Source organism: Lethenteron reissneri, chromosome 19 (genome assembly GCF_015708825.2).
Source record: "Lethenteron reissneri isolate LAM-NWPU_2019-01 chromosome 19, ASM1570882v1, whole genome shotgun sequence".
NCBI lineage: Eukaryota > Metazoa > Chordata > Hyperoartia > Petromyzontiformes > Petromyzontidae > Lethenteron > Lethenteron reissneri.
Window position 1 is genome coordinate 12,002,355 of NC_083797.1, and position 19,442 is coordinate 12,021,796.

Sequence of the window (19,442 nt, forward strand, 5' to 3'; positions counted from 1 at the left end):
GGGCGAAACGCACTGGGCCAGTTTAAATGTCACAAAAAACGACAGAGTTCGGATGCGTAACAATACATTCTCCACTTTATTGCACAGAAACAAATCACGTGAATGTAAAGCTGAAGAGAACATGAATTGATGACCGCAATAAATAAGTGAAAACGTGACGAGCTTCATAAATTGGAAATAAAGTAAGAGCCCAACAGCGCACAACGTACCGCAGTAATGCACAGCGGAGCGACAACGCGAGAGGTTGGGAGTGATAATCATCCATTATTTGGTCCAAAAATAACGCAAGCACTCGAACAAACTCCAGTCTCCATGCCTCACTCCGGTCCAGATTTTCCGAGCCCACCAACGGTGCTGCAGCCCTTGACTCAATTGTGACGTTTTCCATGAGGCTAGAAAGCCGGGCATTTTAATAGCACACTTCCATGTCCGAAACTGTGAACCAATTACACTGAATGAAACCACCTTAATTTTACAATTCTCAATTTCAAGGCCATATAATCGTATCAAATCAGCCCATTCATAGGGGAGCGGAAGGCACATTGAAAATAAGTCCAGCTGAAATTTTAATGTCCACGTCATGAGGCCAATGTCAACATGAATCAACATCAAAGTTGCCTTTCATGTTTCACGCTGCTAATTGTTTTTTTTTTACGCGGAACATTTCACAAGCCACGTGTCTTTTTCGCGAAGGTCACAGAACCAAATGGATCTCCTTGCATTCTTAGCCGGTTCAAGGTGCACTCCCGAAGAATAAACAAGGGCGTAGCGTGGGCGGCAGCTATCGATTGGCAGATGCGGTGAAACTGGACCTCGGTGGAGACCGGAGGCTGAATATCTTGTGAAGTGACTACATCAGTGCACGTGCAAAAGATAAAAGTAAAAAAAAGAGACGGGGGGAGGGGGGAGCTAGGCAGTTATTGAATCCCATGGAATCTTAATTGTAAGTTGGCAAATCAATGTGAGATACTACTTTACAGGACCCATGTGTATGCCAGCAGCCTTACTATGAGATACTAGAAATGGAGAACCTCGCGTTGTAAAACCTGCTAGCCGTTGGCTTTAATGTGGTCAATTAGTTGCCACGTAACAGTTGCTAAACGCATAATGAACAGAATGGACGGCTGATCGTTTTCCGAGTTACCGCTACTTACGACACTCAGCCAGAGCTGGTGATTGATTAGGGTGCCGCAAGCCACACACTCACCAATTGGTCAAATCAGGCCGAGTCGCGTGCCCATGCTGGAATTGGTATATTTATGTACAACACTTGGCATGTATTGATTCTCCCCCCCACCCCCCATCTCAATTGGATTGTCACAGGATTGCAATTTATTCTTGTATCTCTTGCAGCCTTCTCAGTTAATGCAGTCTCACCTACACACGACAGTGTTCGGCTCCATTAGTTCTCAACTTGAACATTTGTACATAATGATCGTAAATTGTAAACGATTCATATTCTTGGTTGTTTCGGCAAAATCACGTAGAAGGAAAATAATAATTGTTTTATATTTTTATTATTTTATTATTTCCCTTCTACGTGAAAGAACCAAGAATATGAATCCCTGCAGTCACGAAAGCTTTAAATCAAAATTTGTAAACGATTGTCGCGCTCGGAATTGGATGCATTGCATCGCGAAGTGCGTGCGCGGATCAATTCGAATCCCAAGATAATCATTACGTGCCCAGTGTCGCCACCATCACTTCCGCATCATCAAGAGTGATCGTCGACCATTGGACCGTTAAGACAGTGACTCAAGCATCGGGCAATTTATGACTCGCGCCTGGGCAAATTATAACTCAAAGACCAGGTGAGGCCATCGAGAATTCATTATCCATTTCCAGAACGGACATTGATGTAAAAACAGTGATGATTTTTGCACCCACTGACATCAGGGTTTCTCTTCGATTTTAGTTTCTGGTAATTTGAACATTTGCAATCTGACACTTGACATCGGTACATAATGACCCGCTCTTCTGACAGACGACATCACGCCTTCTTCAAGGACCACTTTGTAGCGAACTACGCACTTTGGTAATTAATGCGACCTCCACCCACCCACCCAAATGTGTAACATATTACAATCGTATAAGCCGGCTGTTAAGAATTGACGAGCGATTGCTAATCAAAGACGTATAGGCGTGTTTGCATCAATATACTAATCAAAATGTATAGCGAGTTTGTGTGAATACACCATGATACATGTTAACGTGTAAGGCGTGCGTGTGTGTGTGTGTGCATCCATTGAACAGTAAATCACATTCCCTAAAACGTTCTACAAACGCCTCGTTGGCTGATCAAAGCCTGCTTTGCATTGCTCCTCGATAACCTTGAAACGACATTCGCTGAACTGCGCCCCGCACGTTCGCGGCACGGGCAGGTCAACATTTGCACGTGTGTGGTCTGTTAAGAGCGTGCAGGCAAACGCGCCGCCATCGAATCGAGTTGTTCAATCGAGGGACTCAACTGAGAGTCGAGAGTTCTGCTGACGCTCGAGGCTGGGTCCAGCTCGTGGAAGGCACCAGGCAGATCGAGAACTCTGTTGAGTCCCGAGTCTGACCAAAAGCGGTGACCTCACCTCCAAGGGAGTGGCCATAACCGACCGTCCTTTACCGTGCCCTTCATCGTCCCACCTGACCCACCCAACAGGACGGAGTAGGATGTGGACCCCCACTCCACACAACCGGCCATCTCAATGGGTGCAGACACACATATATATTTTTAATGCAACAGTATTGCCAAGAGCGTTTTTTGATTAACAACACCTCCATTCATCTTCTTGGTTCTTTCGGTAAAGTCACGTAGAATGGAAATAAAATAATAATAAAACATTATAAAATAATTCTCACAAATAATTATCGCAATTCTTAGTGAGAATTATTTTATTATGTTTTATTTTTATTATTTTATTATTTCCATTCTACGTGACTTTACCGAAAGAACCAAGAAGATGAATCCCTGCAGTCACGAAAGCTTTAAATTGAAACAACCTCCATTCTCACTTCGCTCACCACCAATCTCACAACCACCACCCTAAACCTACACTTATACAATCCTCGATCATTTGGCATAACGTATGCAGTGCTCAAAACAATAATCATCATTGGCACACTGATTTAGCCAGACGATTCCTGTACATTCCTTAATCCCGAAGCACACCGATTTATAATGCCCTCAGAACAACTAAACTGAAAGATTTCGCAAGTGCGTGCATAACCAAATTGGCAGGATTAGAACTCCGAAGGTTTCGCCATACAAGTTGCATCACCGCTGTTGAACCGACAGTCGATTAATCATCGTGGCCCTGGGACCCAATAATTACGAACAAGCAGCAGCGACGGAGGGTGGCATCGCAACGCCCTCTCACCTCTCACCACACGGCACACGCAGCTCACGGAGCCGGGAGGCTCTAGGTAGTGGACCGAGGGGCGAGAGCGCGTCCTGTGCCATATCCACTCCTACGCAGGGGCTTAGGGCCGTGTCTGCGTTCGATAACCTCGTGTTGCGTTTTATACTCTTAAGTGCATCCGTACGTTTGGTTGAACAATTGCTCAATGGACTGGTTGGCCCGGCTTACGTTTTGTTAATTCCACATTATTAGCAGTGGCCACAGTAACCACCGTGTGGAAAGGATGTCCAAGCAAGTGCTTCATCTCAACTTGTCAAAACCCACCATTCCACACTTTGCTATCGCCTCTCTCGCTGCTGGTTGTATAATTCTACAAAGTGCTGTAAGCCACCTCGGCCATCACCATCCCTGCCACGGGACAAGAACGGCCACTCCCATCTACAATTCGTCCTTCGTTTGGTTTGTGTTGGGACGTTGGCAGTCATCGCAAGCGCCGTCCGAGCGAGACTACATGCCGCCCGCGGGAAGATTTCCCCCATCAACATTTTACGCTGCGGACAAATGGCGACGTAATGCCGCACGCGCGTGTGCTAAATAAATCAATCACTCCAGCATTAGATGTAAAACGTTAAAGCTCCATTCGCCAATTGCCGGCGCAGGACACGAAAAAATTAAAATGCCTCCGTCAGCGCACGCACCTAGAACCAGTTGCGAATGGACAAACGGTGCACACGCAAAGAGTCACCACCCAAAATATCTATATATAGCGCAGAGCCTACTTCGTAAGACGTACAAACACATACTCGTACTGCACGAAGGTCAACCTATTTATATTGCTCCTTGTTAGGCCCTCGGTCAAAACTCAAGTGTTGTCTAGTAAGGTAGCTTATCCAAGAACGTCCCACGCGATGAGTGCGATCCGTCAACTGTTAAAATCCAAGTATTGGTCATTCGTTACAAAATGTGCAGTTCAGTACACTGCAAGTAAGAGAACGCCTCCAAAGGCAGGAATGAATAAATCGTGGGGGCAGCCCCGGAGAAAGCGTCCAATGATTCGAGCCAAAGGAAAGGGCTGGTGTTTAAATGCCAGAGTTAAGCGAGATACCATTAACTCGAAGAAAATACGCTATTTTTACTGCTCCAAAATATACTCTATGCAGCACCAACCAACCACGAATTCCGCTGGCTTTTGTAATGGTTTTTGATGTTTAGAAAGGCTGAGGATTTGCGTGTAAACGTGCGCATATGCGGAAAAGTTTATACGCACTCAATTCCACAAGATGCAAAACAAACGCCGAGTATGGGCTCTCGATTTATTTATGGAAAGCATTTCCCGTTTACTCTTTCTTAATGCGTTTGCAATAACATGCCTGCCCGTCTGGCTCCGATGACAATTCACTGTGAATCGAGAAGCCCTCTGTATAAACGGGGGGTAATGTCGAGCTCTCCGATGCGTTTTCGGGGGTTGTGCCGTGGTGGTTTTGTTCGGCACGATGTCCGACGATTCGCTCCACGTGCCTCCTTCAGGCACTTGATTGAAAACACATCGGAGAGCTAAGAACGGCGAAACACACGAAATCCTACGCAGTAATGGAGCTGGTGTCGGCTGCGCGCGCGCGCACACACACACACGATGCAGAATGGAGATCGAGGGGCTTTGGCCCAGTCGCACACCACAGCACTGGGACTTTACGACCCACCACATACACACACACACACCACACGTGCCTGGTGTCTCGGACAATCCAAGGTCGAGCCTGCCTGCCGCGAGTCTTCTGCCATCCAACGCTCTCCCCCGCATCCGACTGTCGCCTTCAGTAGACGCAGAGGTCGGGGAAAGTCATCTCGTACACGGGCACGGAGCGGCACGGAATCTGGCCCAGTTTCCCGGGCACGGAGCCCGACGGGCTGGGCGGTGGCCTGCGAAGCCCGGGAACCATCGTCAGCATTCGCGCGAAAACCAGGGGGGAGGTGCGCGTGTGTGCGTGTCGTGTGTGTGCGTGTCGTGTGTGTGCGTGTCGTGTGTGTGCGTGTCGTGTGCGTGTCGTGTGTGTGCGTCGTGTGTGTGCGTCGTGTGTGTGCGTCGTGTGTGTGCGTGTCGTGTGTGTGCGTCGTGTGTGTGCGTCGTGTGTGTGCGTGTCGTGTGTGTGCGTCGTGTGTGTGCGTGTCGTGTGTGTGCGTGTCGTGTGTGTGCGTCGTGTGTGTGCGTGTCGTGTGTGTGCGTGTCGTGTGTGTGCGTGTCGTGTGTGTGTGTCGTGTGTGTGCGTCATGTGTGTGCGTGTCGTGTGTGTGCGTGTCGTGTCGTGTGCGTGTCGTGTGCGTGTCGTGTGTGTGCGTCGTGTGTGTGCGTCGTGTGTGTGCGTGTCGTGTGTGTGCGTCGTGTGTGTGCGTCGTGTGTGTGCGTGTCGTGTGTGTGCGTCGTGTGTGTGCGTGTCGTGTGTGTGCGTGTCGTGTGTGTGCGTGTCGTGTGTGTGCGTCGTGTGTGTGCGTGTCGTGTGTGTGCGTGTCGTGTGTGTGTGTCGTGTGTGTGCGTCATGTGTGTGCGTGTCGTGTGTGTGCGTGTCGCGTGTGTGCGTGTCGCGTGTGTGCGTGTCGTGTGCGTGTCGTGTGCATGTGTGTGCGTCGTGTGTGCGTGTCCTGTGTGTGTGCGTGTTGTGTGTGTGCGTGTCGTGTGTGCGCGTGTCCTGTGTGCGTGTCCTGTGTGCGTGTCGTGTGTGTGCATCGTGTCGTGTGCGTGTCATGTGTGCGTGTCGTGTGTGTGCATCGTGTCGTGTGCGTGTCCTGTGTGCGTGTCGTGTGTGTGCATCGTGTGTGCGCGTCGTGTGTGTGCGCGTCGTGTGTGTGCGTCGTGTGTGTGCGCGTCGTGTGTGTGCGTGTCGTGTGTGTGCGTGTCGTGTGCGTGTGCGTGCGTCGTGTGTGCGTGTCCTGTGTGTGTGCGTGTTGTGTGTGTGCGTGTCGTGTGTGCGCGTGTCCTGTGTGCGTGTCGTGTGTGTGCATCGTGTGTGTGTGTGTGCGTGTCGTGTGCGTGTCATGTGTGCACGTCCTGTGTGTGCATCGTGTGTGCGCGTGTCGCGTGTGTGCGTGTGTGTGTGCGTCCTGTGTGTGCATCGTGTGTGTGTGTGTGCGTGTCGTGTGCGTGTCATGTGTGCACGTCCTGTGTGTGCATCGTGTGTGTGCATCGTGTGTGTGCATTGTGCGTGTGCGTCCTGTGTGTGCGTGTCGTGTGTGTGCGTGTCATGTGTGCGCGTCCTGTGTGTGTGTGTCATGTGGAGGCTGTGTAGAGGAGGCACGTGCAAGATGTTATTGCGCGGTCATAGAAAAATGAGCGGAAGTGCCAGGTGGTCAAAACGCAAAAAGTTGGTGCAATGAGAACCATAGGTGGTGGCATCTGATGCAGTGAAACCATAACCATGGAGCCTGACATGAGCGTTGTGGTAACGTCACAGCCACTTAGCGGTGCACGGCGGCTGTTGTGTTTTGTTACTGTTTGGATTTTACCACCAGCATATACCACTTGTGTAATAATTTTACCCTTTATTTATTTATTATGCTTGTTACCCAAGGAAGTATTTGCAGAAGGGTCCTTCAAAATGTTCATAGTAGGGGGCAATTATTACCATGTAGTGTACATTCCAAAAAATAATTTGCGGGAAAATCTAATTTTTTTTTTCAAATGTTGAACATAAGGCCAGCACAGAATGGCCGACACGCGTGAATGACGTCACAGGATGTATGTATGTAGAACTTCTTTCGCAACGTACATCGCCAACCGTGCTAATCGGAGGTGCGGGGGAAGGACAACAAACTAAACACAAAAATCAGTTCTTAAGAAATTAGTTTTCAATTAGAAAATTATCTTTAACATCCACCTTGAAACTGACGGCACGTATTATTTTTTACGGCTAATAACACCCGCAGTATTAATCGGGACGGCCACTGGATTCCAACCGTGAACCTCTGCAACAAGCGCTACCACCGCGTGGCCATGTCAACGTTACGATGTTGTCACGTTACGATGTTGTCACGTGAAAAATCATCTTCCTGGGGACTTCCTGAAGTCGGCAGAGGTGCTCACGTCATCGCGGAGAACAACCCGGGAAGACGCCGTCAATGCACTGCCTCTGGATTCAGTTCAAGAGGTACTGCCCTCTGAGCCAACATTCACCCTCGGCTGGACTAGGCTGGGTTACACGAGCAACAGACATTGACATGAAAACTCACCGTGTGTTGCGGTGGGGGCAATGCCCCCGTGTATGTATAATCGGGTGTCACTTACCGGATATTGATCTCGAATATCTGGTCATATTTGCTCTGCAGCATCGCCGCCTGAAATGAAATGTGGCGACACATCAAGTTAGAAAACACCTCCGATGTTTCCCCGCACCTCCGATTAGCACGGTTGGTGAAGCATGGCGCGAAAGAAGCTCAACGTACAACTGCAACTCCCAACCAGAGAGAGGAGGCAATGTCCCATTTCTGAATGTCGGCAGAATCTCTTGCAACACACACTGGCAAGGCACCAGTGCTGAAAAGCGATATCCTTTTAATTTGTTGCTGGGCTTCAAACAAACTCGCGTTGACTGGTTCACCGCCCAGTGCGTCAACAGAAACTAAATAAAAAAAATATTTCACCAGGTAACCCAACTCGTTCATTAATGCGGTTGGTTTCTGAACGGTCTTCACTTTGCCCTCTCCGCTTCTAACTTCACTATTTTGTATTTTACGAGGTAAGGCTCACTGAGCTACGTAGCTATTTTTGAGAAGCGACCTGGCCACAAATGATAGCTCAACGAAGTGGCTTATCGCGTGGAAATTTATAGCAGCCAAAGACTCCTAAACGCACGTTGATTCTAAATGTGGAGGGAAAAACAGGAGGACCCGGAGAAAAATCCACACGACCACAAGCAGAAACAAACTCCAAATATACAACAGGTGCCAGGGCCGTGCTCGAACTCACGATCTCCTGTATACCAGGCGAGGTAGTTAACATCTCGCCCCCGCTGTACCCCACCACTGCTCCCAAACACGTGCGCGATCTTACCCGAGCCTCGCACTGTGCAGGCGATCTCCTCAAACGGGGCTTTCTGGAACTTCTCCATCACCTTCCGCCTCTTCTCCTTCTCCTGTTCGTCACGTGACGCGCTGTCCACTGCGCACACAGACGCAACAGACGCGGATCAACGGCGTGGGCACGTAGACGCCTGAGCTGCTCGTTAAAGCCGGCGAGATCAAGCGGGACCGTCACGGCTACGTGTTGGGCAGCAGAGGGCAGTGCAGTCAACTCCAGCTGTGTGCTCTGTGCTGCCGCCTTGCCTTCACACACACACACGTGGTCAAATAGGGGTGTGTATCTAATCATTCCCCCTCCCCAACGCGACCCAGAAACTCCTGGCTCAGATCCAACTCAAGAATCTATTCCCTTGTGTCTAAAAGTGTTTCCTTGTTTATGTAATTTCTAAAAAAATTTTCGTGTCTATACAGTTGTGTTCACACCCATTGCCTTCATAGTAACATTCACAAACCAGGGACGTTAAGTCCTCACTGAACGTGTAGGTGTTCACACAACGCATTTTCGCTATAACACGTTTTTTTCATTAGGGGCAGGACTCGTTATAACGCGGAAAAGGCCCCGTAATAACGTGGAACGTGCACCATCATAACACAATTCCAGAGTGGTCAACGACCAACCACCGTCTTGAGCCGAGCAGTACGGTGATACAGTACAGCAAACGGAATGACACAGTAACGCGGTGGCCGGCCTACCCTCAGATACGTGTTGCGCCATCTAACTGCGTGTGCCTAGTACATCGTATCACGTCCAACTTTATCGTTACATTACTTTCCGCATCCTGCAGGGCGCAACGGACCCAGAGAATCGCAGAGCTCGTGGGAAAAGTGTCGAAGGGTACGAATCATGGCAACGCGACGTTTCACGACCTGCCGCGCGCGTCGCTATCAAAACTCGCCGGGCCGTCCACGCCGGAGGCACGGGTCGGTCGACTCACCCATGGCGTTCTTCAACATTTCAAAGGTGATCTCTTCCACCTGCCAAAGCGGAGCAGTGTGTCAAAAGCAACACGACTCTCGGGGAAGCGACTTTAGTGGGCGACATGAAACAAGAGGCCGAGCGATTAAATCGTGCAAAGTGTGGTGGCTGCAGAAGTGATAAACAAAAGGCGACGTCAACATCGAGAAGTCTTTGTCCAGCAGCGGAATAATCGCAGTGGTAATGACAACCTAAACATCCATCAACTCAAAATGCAAAACATCTACGCATTGACCCAAGTCAAGAAGTCAATGGCGGTGGTTCAATCTACTTGAGGAGTGAAACGTGGAATTTCCTCAACTAGGTAGAGGTTCAAGTTCAAGCTAAACAGTCTTCTCAGAGGAATATGGCATTTCCATCACAAACCAATACTTTAGGTACATGAAGACACTGCTATGTAGGAACACTGCTTGGTGTAACTTGGCTTAGTATAATTCTACGTGGTATGGTGTAGCATGATATGGCACAGGACATATCATTACTTGGAATGGCATTGCTTGCTGTGGCATAATGTGACTTGATGTGGCGTGAGGTGATGTGGCAAGACACGGCATGTTGTTGTGTAGCTTTGGCATGTGACATAAAAGTCACGTGGCTCTGGGTGGTACAGCACTCACGTGGCCTAGCGGGACGTATTTCCTGGTTTTCTGCAGGTTCATGATCTGAATGATGCCGGTGCCACAACGAAAGATCTACGAGTCCTGCCTCTTCTCCACTCCCCTCGATCGTGGTGGTCTCCTTCTCTCACCCCGACGCACGCCTCTATCGTGGTCACCTCTCTGGTGCAAGAAACGTCGCCCGTTACGTGCTTTTTTGCGGGACCGTGTTATTTACGAATGTATGATACTCGGCGAGGCTTTCCCTGGGTAAACAAGCATAACAATTGATAAGAACAGTAATAGCATGATGTGGCACTGTGTGGCTCCGTGTGGCCTGGTGTGTGGCATGGCATTGAACGGTGAAGCAAAATCGTGGCTCGCTGTGGCTCGCTGACCTGGCCGACGTCGGTGCCCTCGTTCCACTCGAGGTCCAGCTGCATGGAGACCGTGTCCACGATGCTCTTCCTGTGCGAGCGCGCGTCCTCGTCTGTGCACAGAGCGGCGGCGTTTGCCTGAGCCAACCCCCCCCACCAATGCCCCCAGCACGCGGACGCCTTCACGGACACAGGCTACTACGTGCCCATCCAGACTGGCAAACGTCGACCACAATCCGCATTGCAGACGAAGAACTGGAAAACGAACTTTATTCGTTTCCCTGTTTGGCTGCATCTCCGTGGCATCGATACCGCGGTTATTGCTTGGATATTAAATAGTTTAAAGCAAGATGATACAATGTGAGTGAATAAGAAATATTAACAGCCTGTTGTCTGTATCATCAGATGCAGGAATATGAACATCAGGGTTCTCTCAAATTTGTTTTGAAAAGAAACTTGTGCTTTGTGGAAGCATCTTTTTTTTCACCCCATGTTCAATCTGCTCGCAATGGCTGTGATGACAAACGCATTTCTTGACAACCGCTTTTTGGGCGTCTAGTTCGTTGTCCTTCCCCCGCACCCCCCTGTGATTATATTCTACGTGTACCGTAGAGCATCTAAATTACATGATACAGTATTTACGGTTCAAAAAGACAACCAACCGCATATCATGCTCAGTTTTAGGATACGGCGGCTGAAAAAAATACCCAGACATGCCTACCCCCCTCCCCAACCGTATCCCCCCCCTCATGAGATTGTGAAGACCCGATCTCTGCGGGCCGGTAGCGGAGTCCGGGACCCACCATGGAGGAGCGGCACGAAGGGCACGGTCACCCGCTCGCCGTTGAGGCCGGCGATCTGCAGCGCCTCGGCCATCACGCTCGGCAGGAAGAGCAGCGACTTGTCCTCCTTGGGCGTGCTGCTGGGCAGGCTGCGCCACGCGACCGGCAAGCACAACGGCGGTCACCCACACGCACGCACACGCACATGCACGCACACACGCACGCACGCACACGCACACGCGCACACGCGCACGCACACACACGCACATACATACGCACACACGCACACCCACACACACACACGCACACACACACGTACGCACACACGCACGCACACACGCACACCCACACGCACGCACACACACATGCGCACACACGCACACACACACACGCACACACACATGCACACACACACGCACGCACACACGCACACCCACACGCATGCACACGCGCACACACGTACACATTCCCAACCCCCCCACCAACGGCGTTGCTATCACCTGGCAATGATTAGTCCACTGCCAGGATTTGAACTCGGTAGCAGCGCTTGCCGACCACTATTTCACCGCTCCCCATTACGCGCACGCACAAGGTAAAAATACGGTCATGCAAAAATACAACCACGACGGCAGGTGACCCACATCCAGTGCAGCGCACACAAGCGGCGCATACGCTCGCATTGCACGATACAAATACGCAACGTAAATGCACGCACGCGGATCAAGATAAAGATACGATTAAAATCGGGCAATTAGACCTGCACTAAGAACACCGCGCCACCCACGTCCAGCCAAAACAAACGGAACATTCCGTTTCACGTTAAATACTTTACGAGAATCCATACGCACGCATTAACAGGTCGCATCCGCTGAACTGGCAGTCGCTAACAAACAGCGCTCCGAATGTGCGCATAACAGACGAGCAATCTCAGCAACCCACGTAACCGCCTGGCGCACCGCCCCCCCCCCTCCCGCCCCGACAGTGCCGCACGGTAAAACGTGCGCCCTCGCGAGCTAGAAATGTGACGCATCCAGCAGTAGTTTTATTATTATTATTCAAATCAATGTGCCGTTTTTTAACCCATAAGGAAAACATGAAAATAATGACCTCATTCCCATCTCAGCAGAGATGGAGCAGATCTGTTAACCCACAACACCTCATAGGCCTGTCCAGTAACCTGCTAGTGAGCCGCTAACTTCAACATGGCCTCGAGGTGTGTACCTAGCCTGGCACAAGAACTGCGGTTACGTCGCTGCCACTCAAGAGGTGAACTGTGGCTGCTGACATTGTTTGTGCCATGCGCGTGGAAGAGGTGCACTACGATTCAGCAAACCTGGGTTCGATTCCCAGCTGTGAATGTCATGGGTCTCAACTACGTCAAATCCGTTTTAAAAGGAGTGGCTGTTGCGGTGTGGGGATCAATACTGGGGAGACAAAGGTGGCTGGGCATGCTGCTGGCCACACCTCCACTTTGTGCGTCGTGTTCGTCTTAGAGAGTGCTCTGTATCAGCAGTTGCTGCTGCTGACTAAGAGGCTAAAGAGGGAATGCTTGCGCTGGGATCTGCGTGCGTGAACCTGAGTGTGTGCGTGTGAATGCACCCACTATAGAAGAGGCTCGTGAAGGACGCTCCTGGGCAGTTGGGAGGCAGTCGCCCTCCAACAACAACAGAGGGCAGAGGAGTGCCAAGGCAGCTAAAATGCAGCAAGTTGGGCACAGCAGGGGGCACATCTGGTGCATCTGCCAGTTATCTAAGTCAGCCAACCCACAACACCTGGGTCTGTCCCGTGACCTGTCAGCGAGCCTTCGACACTTCACGTGGCCCAACAGTGCACCTGGCATGGCACAGGCGCCGTGGTGTCATCATCGTCACTTAGTGGCGAATGGCGGGGAAGTGGTTTTGGCACCCAGAGAGAGCCGGACCCCTCACCGTGGGTTTTCTGCGAGCGCGACGTCAGGCAAGAGGTATGGAGCCACCTTCCTCCTGTGCTCCACGACCTGAATCGCGCACACACACAAAGATCCCCCGTATAGCCTTTACAGAGTGCTGGGGCAAGTCCTGTCCGTGAGCCCTTGCAAAGGCAGGCACGGCACACAAGGCGTTGTTGTGGTCAGCACCACACCTGGCCACGTTTGTCTGATATTTAAACATCGCACCAAGCTGAATCGACCGAGGGAAGGCCCAGAAAAAGATTCAGATATTACTTGCCAGTGACGTTGGCTGTGGGTGGGTAATGATCCCAGGTAAGCGGGTTTGTAACAGCGCACTAGCCACAACCACCCCCGCTCCCCACAAACACGTATGCACAAATGCCAAAATCCCCCTCATAGCAGAAACAGACTCTTAGGGCAAGTGCTATTCGTGAGCACATTTAAAGGCCAGCGTGGCACATGAGGGGGTGGGTGGCCAGCACCATTTTGAGGTTGAGTCGACTTAGGGGAGGCCCAGGACTGAGTGGGCAGGTGAGTAGCGCAGGGACGCGAACCGCTACACTACCGCTCCCCACTCACACATACACAAACATAGAAAGCTTTGTTGATGCAATAACAGCCGTATGCGCTTACTCACTTCCCAATCTCTATATAAATCTGTGTGTGAGTGCATAGGGCTATAGGCTCGCTGTAGCCCTATGCACTCACACATACGTGTCTGTCTGCACGTGTCGCCCATACACCTCCACTGCGCGTCTCTATAGCGCGGGTGCATCTGTTGTTCGTCTGCCGTGTCTGCGCAGGTGTTGCCTATACAGATAGTCCCCGAGTTACGATGGGGTCCGACTTAGAATATTTCGATCTTACGATGGCGATAGCGATACGATAAAATTGTAAAATATTTTAATTTCGCGCGGCAGGCAAACGCAGCAGCGGACGAGGTACGATGCTGTACGTTGGGACGCTGCTGGGATGTATGCATCTCCCGCCTTGCGTGATGCAGATAGGATTGTTTCCTGAAAAAACTTTCGATTAAATTGCAGTTCATATCGGTAGGCGAAGAATTCACCTTCTTTTTTTTACTTTACATTTTACTGTGCAATACAGTATTGGAATTAATAAATACATACAGTATATCGTTTATACAGTACGGTACTGTAAATTGTTCTGTTTTACTAAATTATCACCGTTCTTTAAGACTCCTGGGTAGGCTGGGCCATCTTCAACTTATGATATTTTTGACTTACGCTGGGGTCGTCGTAACGCACCTCCATCATAAGTAGAGGACTACCTGGACATCTCCACTGCGTCTGTGTCTCCTGCTGCCACACGCACGCATCTCCTACAACGCCACGCCGCCCCCCTTGCCCCGACTCACGGCCGTCACGTGCTGCAGCAGCGGCCTCAGGGCCGGGCGCTGCGCCAGCAGGCTGAGGAAGGCGGCAACGACGCCGTGGGTGGCGCAGCGAGCGAACACCGAGGAGCACGATTCCTCCTCCAGCGCCGCCTCCTGCTCGCACGCACGCACGCACGGCCAGCATTGACGAGACGCGGCATGAGCCCACCGGCACGCAAACGCGACGCCGTGTTCACGTGCGCCGCAGCGCCACCCCACAGTGGGATCATTTTCACAAACGTGACAGCCTTAATTCATTCAGCGATTACAATCCATTCGTTAGCAGGAGGTGGCCAAGTGGCGAAGAGCACCACCGAGATCCTGGGCGTGAATCCGGCTCCAACTCCCCGTGATTACATTGGGGTTCTCAGGCGCTGAACGTTGACGGTCGCAGCTCGGTCACCAACGACCGCACAAAACAACCGTCACGTCACGTGGACCGCTCTGCACTCCATTTGGCAACATTCCAGCGCCAAGGATTAAGAGGTCGCTCTTGTGCACCGTGCGGATGGCACAGTTAACTCACGTGGGCGCCACGGTTACAAAATGTTAAACACCTCGCCTGGTACACAGGTCGTTGATTCGATCCCGAACCCGACGCCTGTATTTTTGGAGTTTGCATGTCTCTCTCCCCGTGGTCGTCTTCATTTTTCTCCGTACCCGCCGGTTGTTCCCTCCACATTTAGAATCAACGCGCGTTCAGAGTATTTGGCTGCGATAAATGTCCACACGATGAGCCACTTCGTTGAGCCATCATTTGTGGTCGTTTCTGAAAAAGAGCTATACAGCTCAGTGGGCTTTACCTGGTAAAATAAAGAAAAGAATAAAAGTTTTTAGAGTTGCTGCCCCCCCCCTCCCTCCCCTCGAGCGTGCGGTCTACCTGCAAGGCGACCGCGAGGCGCACGAGGTCGATGGCCACAAACTCCTCCCCGCCGGTCTCGAGCGCGAGCAGCGCCAGCGTCACGTACAGCGCCTCGTAGTGCGCGCGCGTGTTCCCCTCCGCCACGCAGCTCTCGTACAGCCAGCCGTACAGCCGCTGTCCGTTCTGCACGCACGCGTAGACACACAGACACCACGCGTAGAGACACAGACACCACGCGTAGAGACACAGACACCACGCGTAGAGACACAGACACCACGCGTAGAGACACAGACACCACGCGTAGAGATAGACACCACGCGTAGAGACACAGACACCACGTGTAGACACACAGACACCACGTGTAGAGACACAGACACCACGTGTAGAGACACAGACACCACGCGTAGACACACAGACACCATGTGTAGAGACACAGACACCACGCGTAGAGATACAGACACCACGCGTAGACACACAGACACCATGTGTAGAGACACAGACACCACGCGTAGAGACACAGACACCACGTGTAGAGACAGACACCACGCGTAGAGATACAGACACCACGTGTAGATACAGACACATACAACAACAACAGCCGCCATTCGCCACTAAGTGGCGTTGACGTCACCACGGTGCTTGTGCCAGGCCAGGTGCACTTTGAGGCACACACAAAGATACCTCCAGTATAGTGGGGTACTCGCTAACAGCACTTGACCCTACAGGAGAAACCAGTGCCTGCGTTGTGCAACTCGCGTACCTTCTTCATGAAGGTGGCGTCTTGCTTGGAACATTTCTCCATCTTCAGCTTGAGGCTTGCCAGGTCGTGCACGATCCTGCAAAGCGTTCAGGTTCGACACACGGCGGCGGCGGCGGCGGCGACGAACGTCAGTTTTACACGGCGAGAGCCGCAGTAAAACAGCTGTGAGCAGAGCCCCCACTGTGGTCAGCGGCGTGAGGTCAGACCCATGGGGGGGGGTCACAGGATCCGTGGTGAGTCTCGTGCCCTTTGAGAACGATGTCCGAATTAGCTCAACCAAAAGTAGAAAACTTCCGACGTGAACACGTCGCGGTGGCAAGATGTTATCTCCCTCGTTTGGTATGCAGGAGGCCGTGGGCTCAATCGCTACCCTGATGCACGCCTGTATATTTGGAGTTTGCACGTTCTCCCCGTGGTCACGTTGATTTTTCTCCGGGTCCTCCGGTTTTTCCCTCTGCATTTATAAGCGACGTACGCTTAGAGTATTTGGCTGCTGTAAATTTCTACACAATAGGCTATTTCGTTGCGCTATCATTTGTGATAGCTAGGTTGCTTCTGAAAAACAGCTGTATAGCTCAGTGGGCCTTCCCTAGTAAAATAAAATTGATTAATTTAGTTCTATTAGTGTTGGTGGCTCCAGTGGGGGCAACATGTACGCATAACTGTAAGAACAAAACGGGGGTATGACAGATCGGCATATGAGACACTAACATACACGCTGGAGAATATCATTTAGAGCAAATACCTCTTTCAGGGGAAATAGTTCTTGGAGAACGGCGCAAATATTAACTCCACGAATGTGAACTATTAAAGCTTATGGGGAGAATTGGATTAGGGGGCATAAACATACATGACGTTTAAACGTAAACATACGAACTGCATGTATGTATTAATGAATACATACACTATAGTATTACTGTTATTTATCTTTTCTTCACGAAATGTATACAGCGCCTCAACCAAGGCACTTTACAAAGAATTAACAACGGCGCAACGTATAGATGTCATGGCGGAGATGAGGTGAATTAAACAGATGAGAGGAAGCAAAAGGCGAATCTGTGATGCGTGAATTCGGTGAAAGGGAAACTGTTGACAGTAGATGATAATGATGATGAATGGATTGAATGTTTGTTGAATGAGTGAGAGCCATACAATGAGCATACGAAGAGGGAACGGTAGCGGTGGTGGCTATGAGGGGGAGATTAAGGGGTTGTGTGGCGAGCTAGAACACAATAAGGAGCGGAAACTAGTGAGCGAAGGTAACCGTTTAATGTGGAGCGGGAAGTTTGTGCCAGTGAAGGGGGGCGAGAAGAGAGAAAGCGTGGATTGACCACTAGGAGGAGGAACAGAGAGAGAGACAGCAAAGATTGAGAACGTAGAGGTCAAGAAGGCACACAGAGAAGATACAAGAGAGTGGGAAGATATGGTGGGGCAAGTCCTTGCCTTTAATAATGATGAACGTAAACATATTTTGAAAGTGCAAATATCAATGAATAAATAAATACTACACGCCACGTAATTCCCAACAGTTGTAAAGGAAAGCACTCGCGTGTAAATCCGTGCGGCAGGCAAAGGCAGACCGGGAGGGATCGCCGCGTGGGCAGCGCTCACGCTCTCACCATCCACGCCGCTCCCACGCGTCCGACTAGCACGGCTGGCTACGTACGGTGCCAAAGAAGTTCAACACACGTACACACACACACGTACACACACACGTACACACACACGTACACACACACACGTACACGCACGTACACGCACACACGCGCACACACACACGCGCACACACACACACGCACACACACGCACACACACACGTACACACACGCACACACACACGTACACACGCACACACACACGTACACACGCACACTACACACACACGTACACGCACGCACACACACGCACACACACGCCATGCTCCTCCCTGTCGAGTAGTGGGGAGGAGCTACGGCCGCGAATATTTAAAATGCAACCTCACGAATTTCAAGAGAGCTTCAATAAGTTTGTCGCGAACACGCAGTCCGCGATAATAAAGACCCCACGATTATTAGTTGTTCGCTGTATATTATTTGCAGCTGAATCCCATTAAGTAGAATATGTGCATGAAATCACAAAAAAAATACTTGGATTCAAAATATAATACATAACGCTTGTATTAAATGCAACATAACAGTGATACGTAGCGTATTTATTACGTGCATACCAACACATTTATCAAACCGGTTCTAATACTGGCTGGTGTTATCATCATGAAAAGATATGCGAGGACTACCACACGTCCCCTCTTTGACTTAAGCGATGCACATAAACACGACTTGTGTTTCAAAAAGAAAAAACAATGCCCGTAAAAACGAGGACTCGACGGCTATTGGCAGCTACCTTAATATACGGTGAGCTTCATTAAACACAGTGGTTACGGAAGCTCGCATCTGCCATTCACAAAGCATTAACGGCATTAGCAGCTGCCTCTGGACCCCGCAAGGGCTTTTAAGGAAGCTACCGGAAAATGATAAACCGTAAGTTACGACCACGCAATGTGGACTCGTAAAGTCACAGGCAGCAAAGTGCAAATCATCTCCAGCGTCTGTTTCCCAGAATAAAGAATCAATGGACAATTAACTTCAATAACGCACAGCGCTGTAATTGAATTATCTGTATGCGTGCATGGTCAGAATAATAAACTAGGAGAAAAAATGTGTTTCAACTATGATTCTCATACACAGGTAAGACAGATACTTTATTTAACCAGATTACACACCTTGGAGAAGACAATCTTCTTTATGTCAAAGTGCATCGCTGCCCACTTCAACCATTTTCTGGCAGCATTTTCAGATTTTATCCAGGCTACTATGAGCAATAAACTATTGATATTTTACCAGGTAAAACCACTGAGCGATATAGATATTTTTTCAGAAGCCACCTGGCCACAAATGATAGCTCAACGAAGTGGCTTATACTGGTAGGACCCTCCTGGTTACACCAGCCCACAGGGGATTATTGTGTCCGTCCGTCGTGCAGGGAGGGGCTGGGTGGGGAGGGAAGGGCTGGGTGGGGAGGGGAGGGTGAGGAGGGGCTGGGTGGGGAGGGCGGGGCTGGGTGGGGAGGGGAGGGGCTGGTCACCCCGTGGTGCCCTTATAAAACTCAACGTTTAACCTACTCACGCCGGCTTGTGCCCGCCCTCACAGTCGGCCATATTTGCGGAATACACCACGCCGCCGTTGACCCTGGCCATTGACCGAGCAACCCAACGTTCCTACCAGCTCCCTCCGCAGGAATGTGTTCACGTGGGAATTTACAGCAGCCAAATACTCTAAATGCTGCCTACAGCCTAGGCCATGGC

General features: G+C 50.5%; 1 protein-coding gene across 1 annotated transcript in view; it reads right to left on the reverse strand.

The window, feature by feature from the left end:
* Window positions 1–57: 57 nt before the first annotated feature.
* LOC133344261 (protein EFR3 homolog B-like) overlaps window positions 58–19,442 on the reverse strand; it is a 50,290-nt gene continuing 30,905 nt past the window's right edge. Inside the window, 11 exon segments of the mRNA XM_061554336.1 lie at window positions 58–5,270; window positions 7,627–7,676; window positions 8,392–8,409; window positions 8,411–8,499; window positions 9,356–9,395; window positions 10,391–10,482; window positions 11,173–11,300; window positions 13,080–13,147; window positions 14,460–14,591; window positions 15,358–15,522; window positions 16,100–16,175. Coding sequence (XP_061410320.1) covers window positions 5,165–5,270; window positions 7,627–7,676; window positions 8,392–8,409; window positions 8,411–8,499; window positions 9,356–9,395; window positions 10,391–10,482; window positions 11,173–11,300; window positions 13,080–13,147; window positions 14,460–14,591; window positions 15,358–15,522; window positions 16,100–16,175 — 964 coding nt within the window. The 3' untranslated portion in view covers window positions 58–5,164.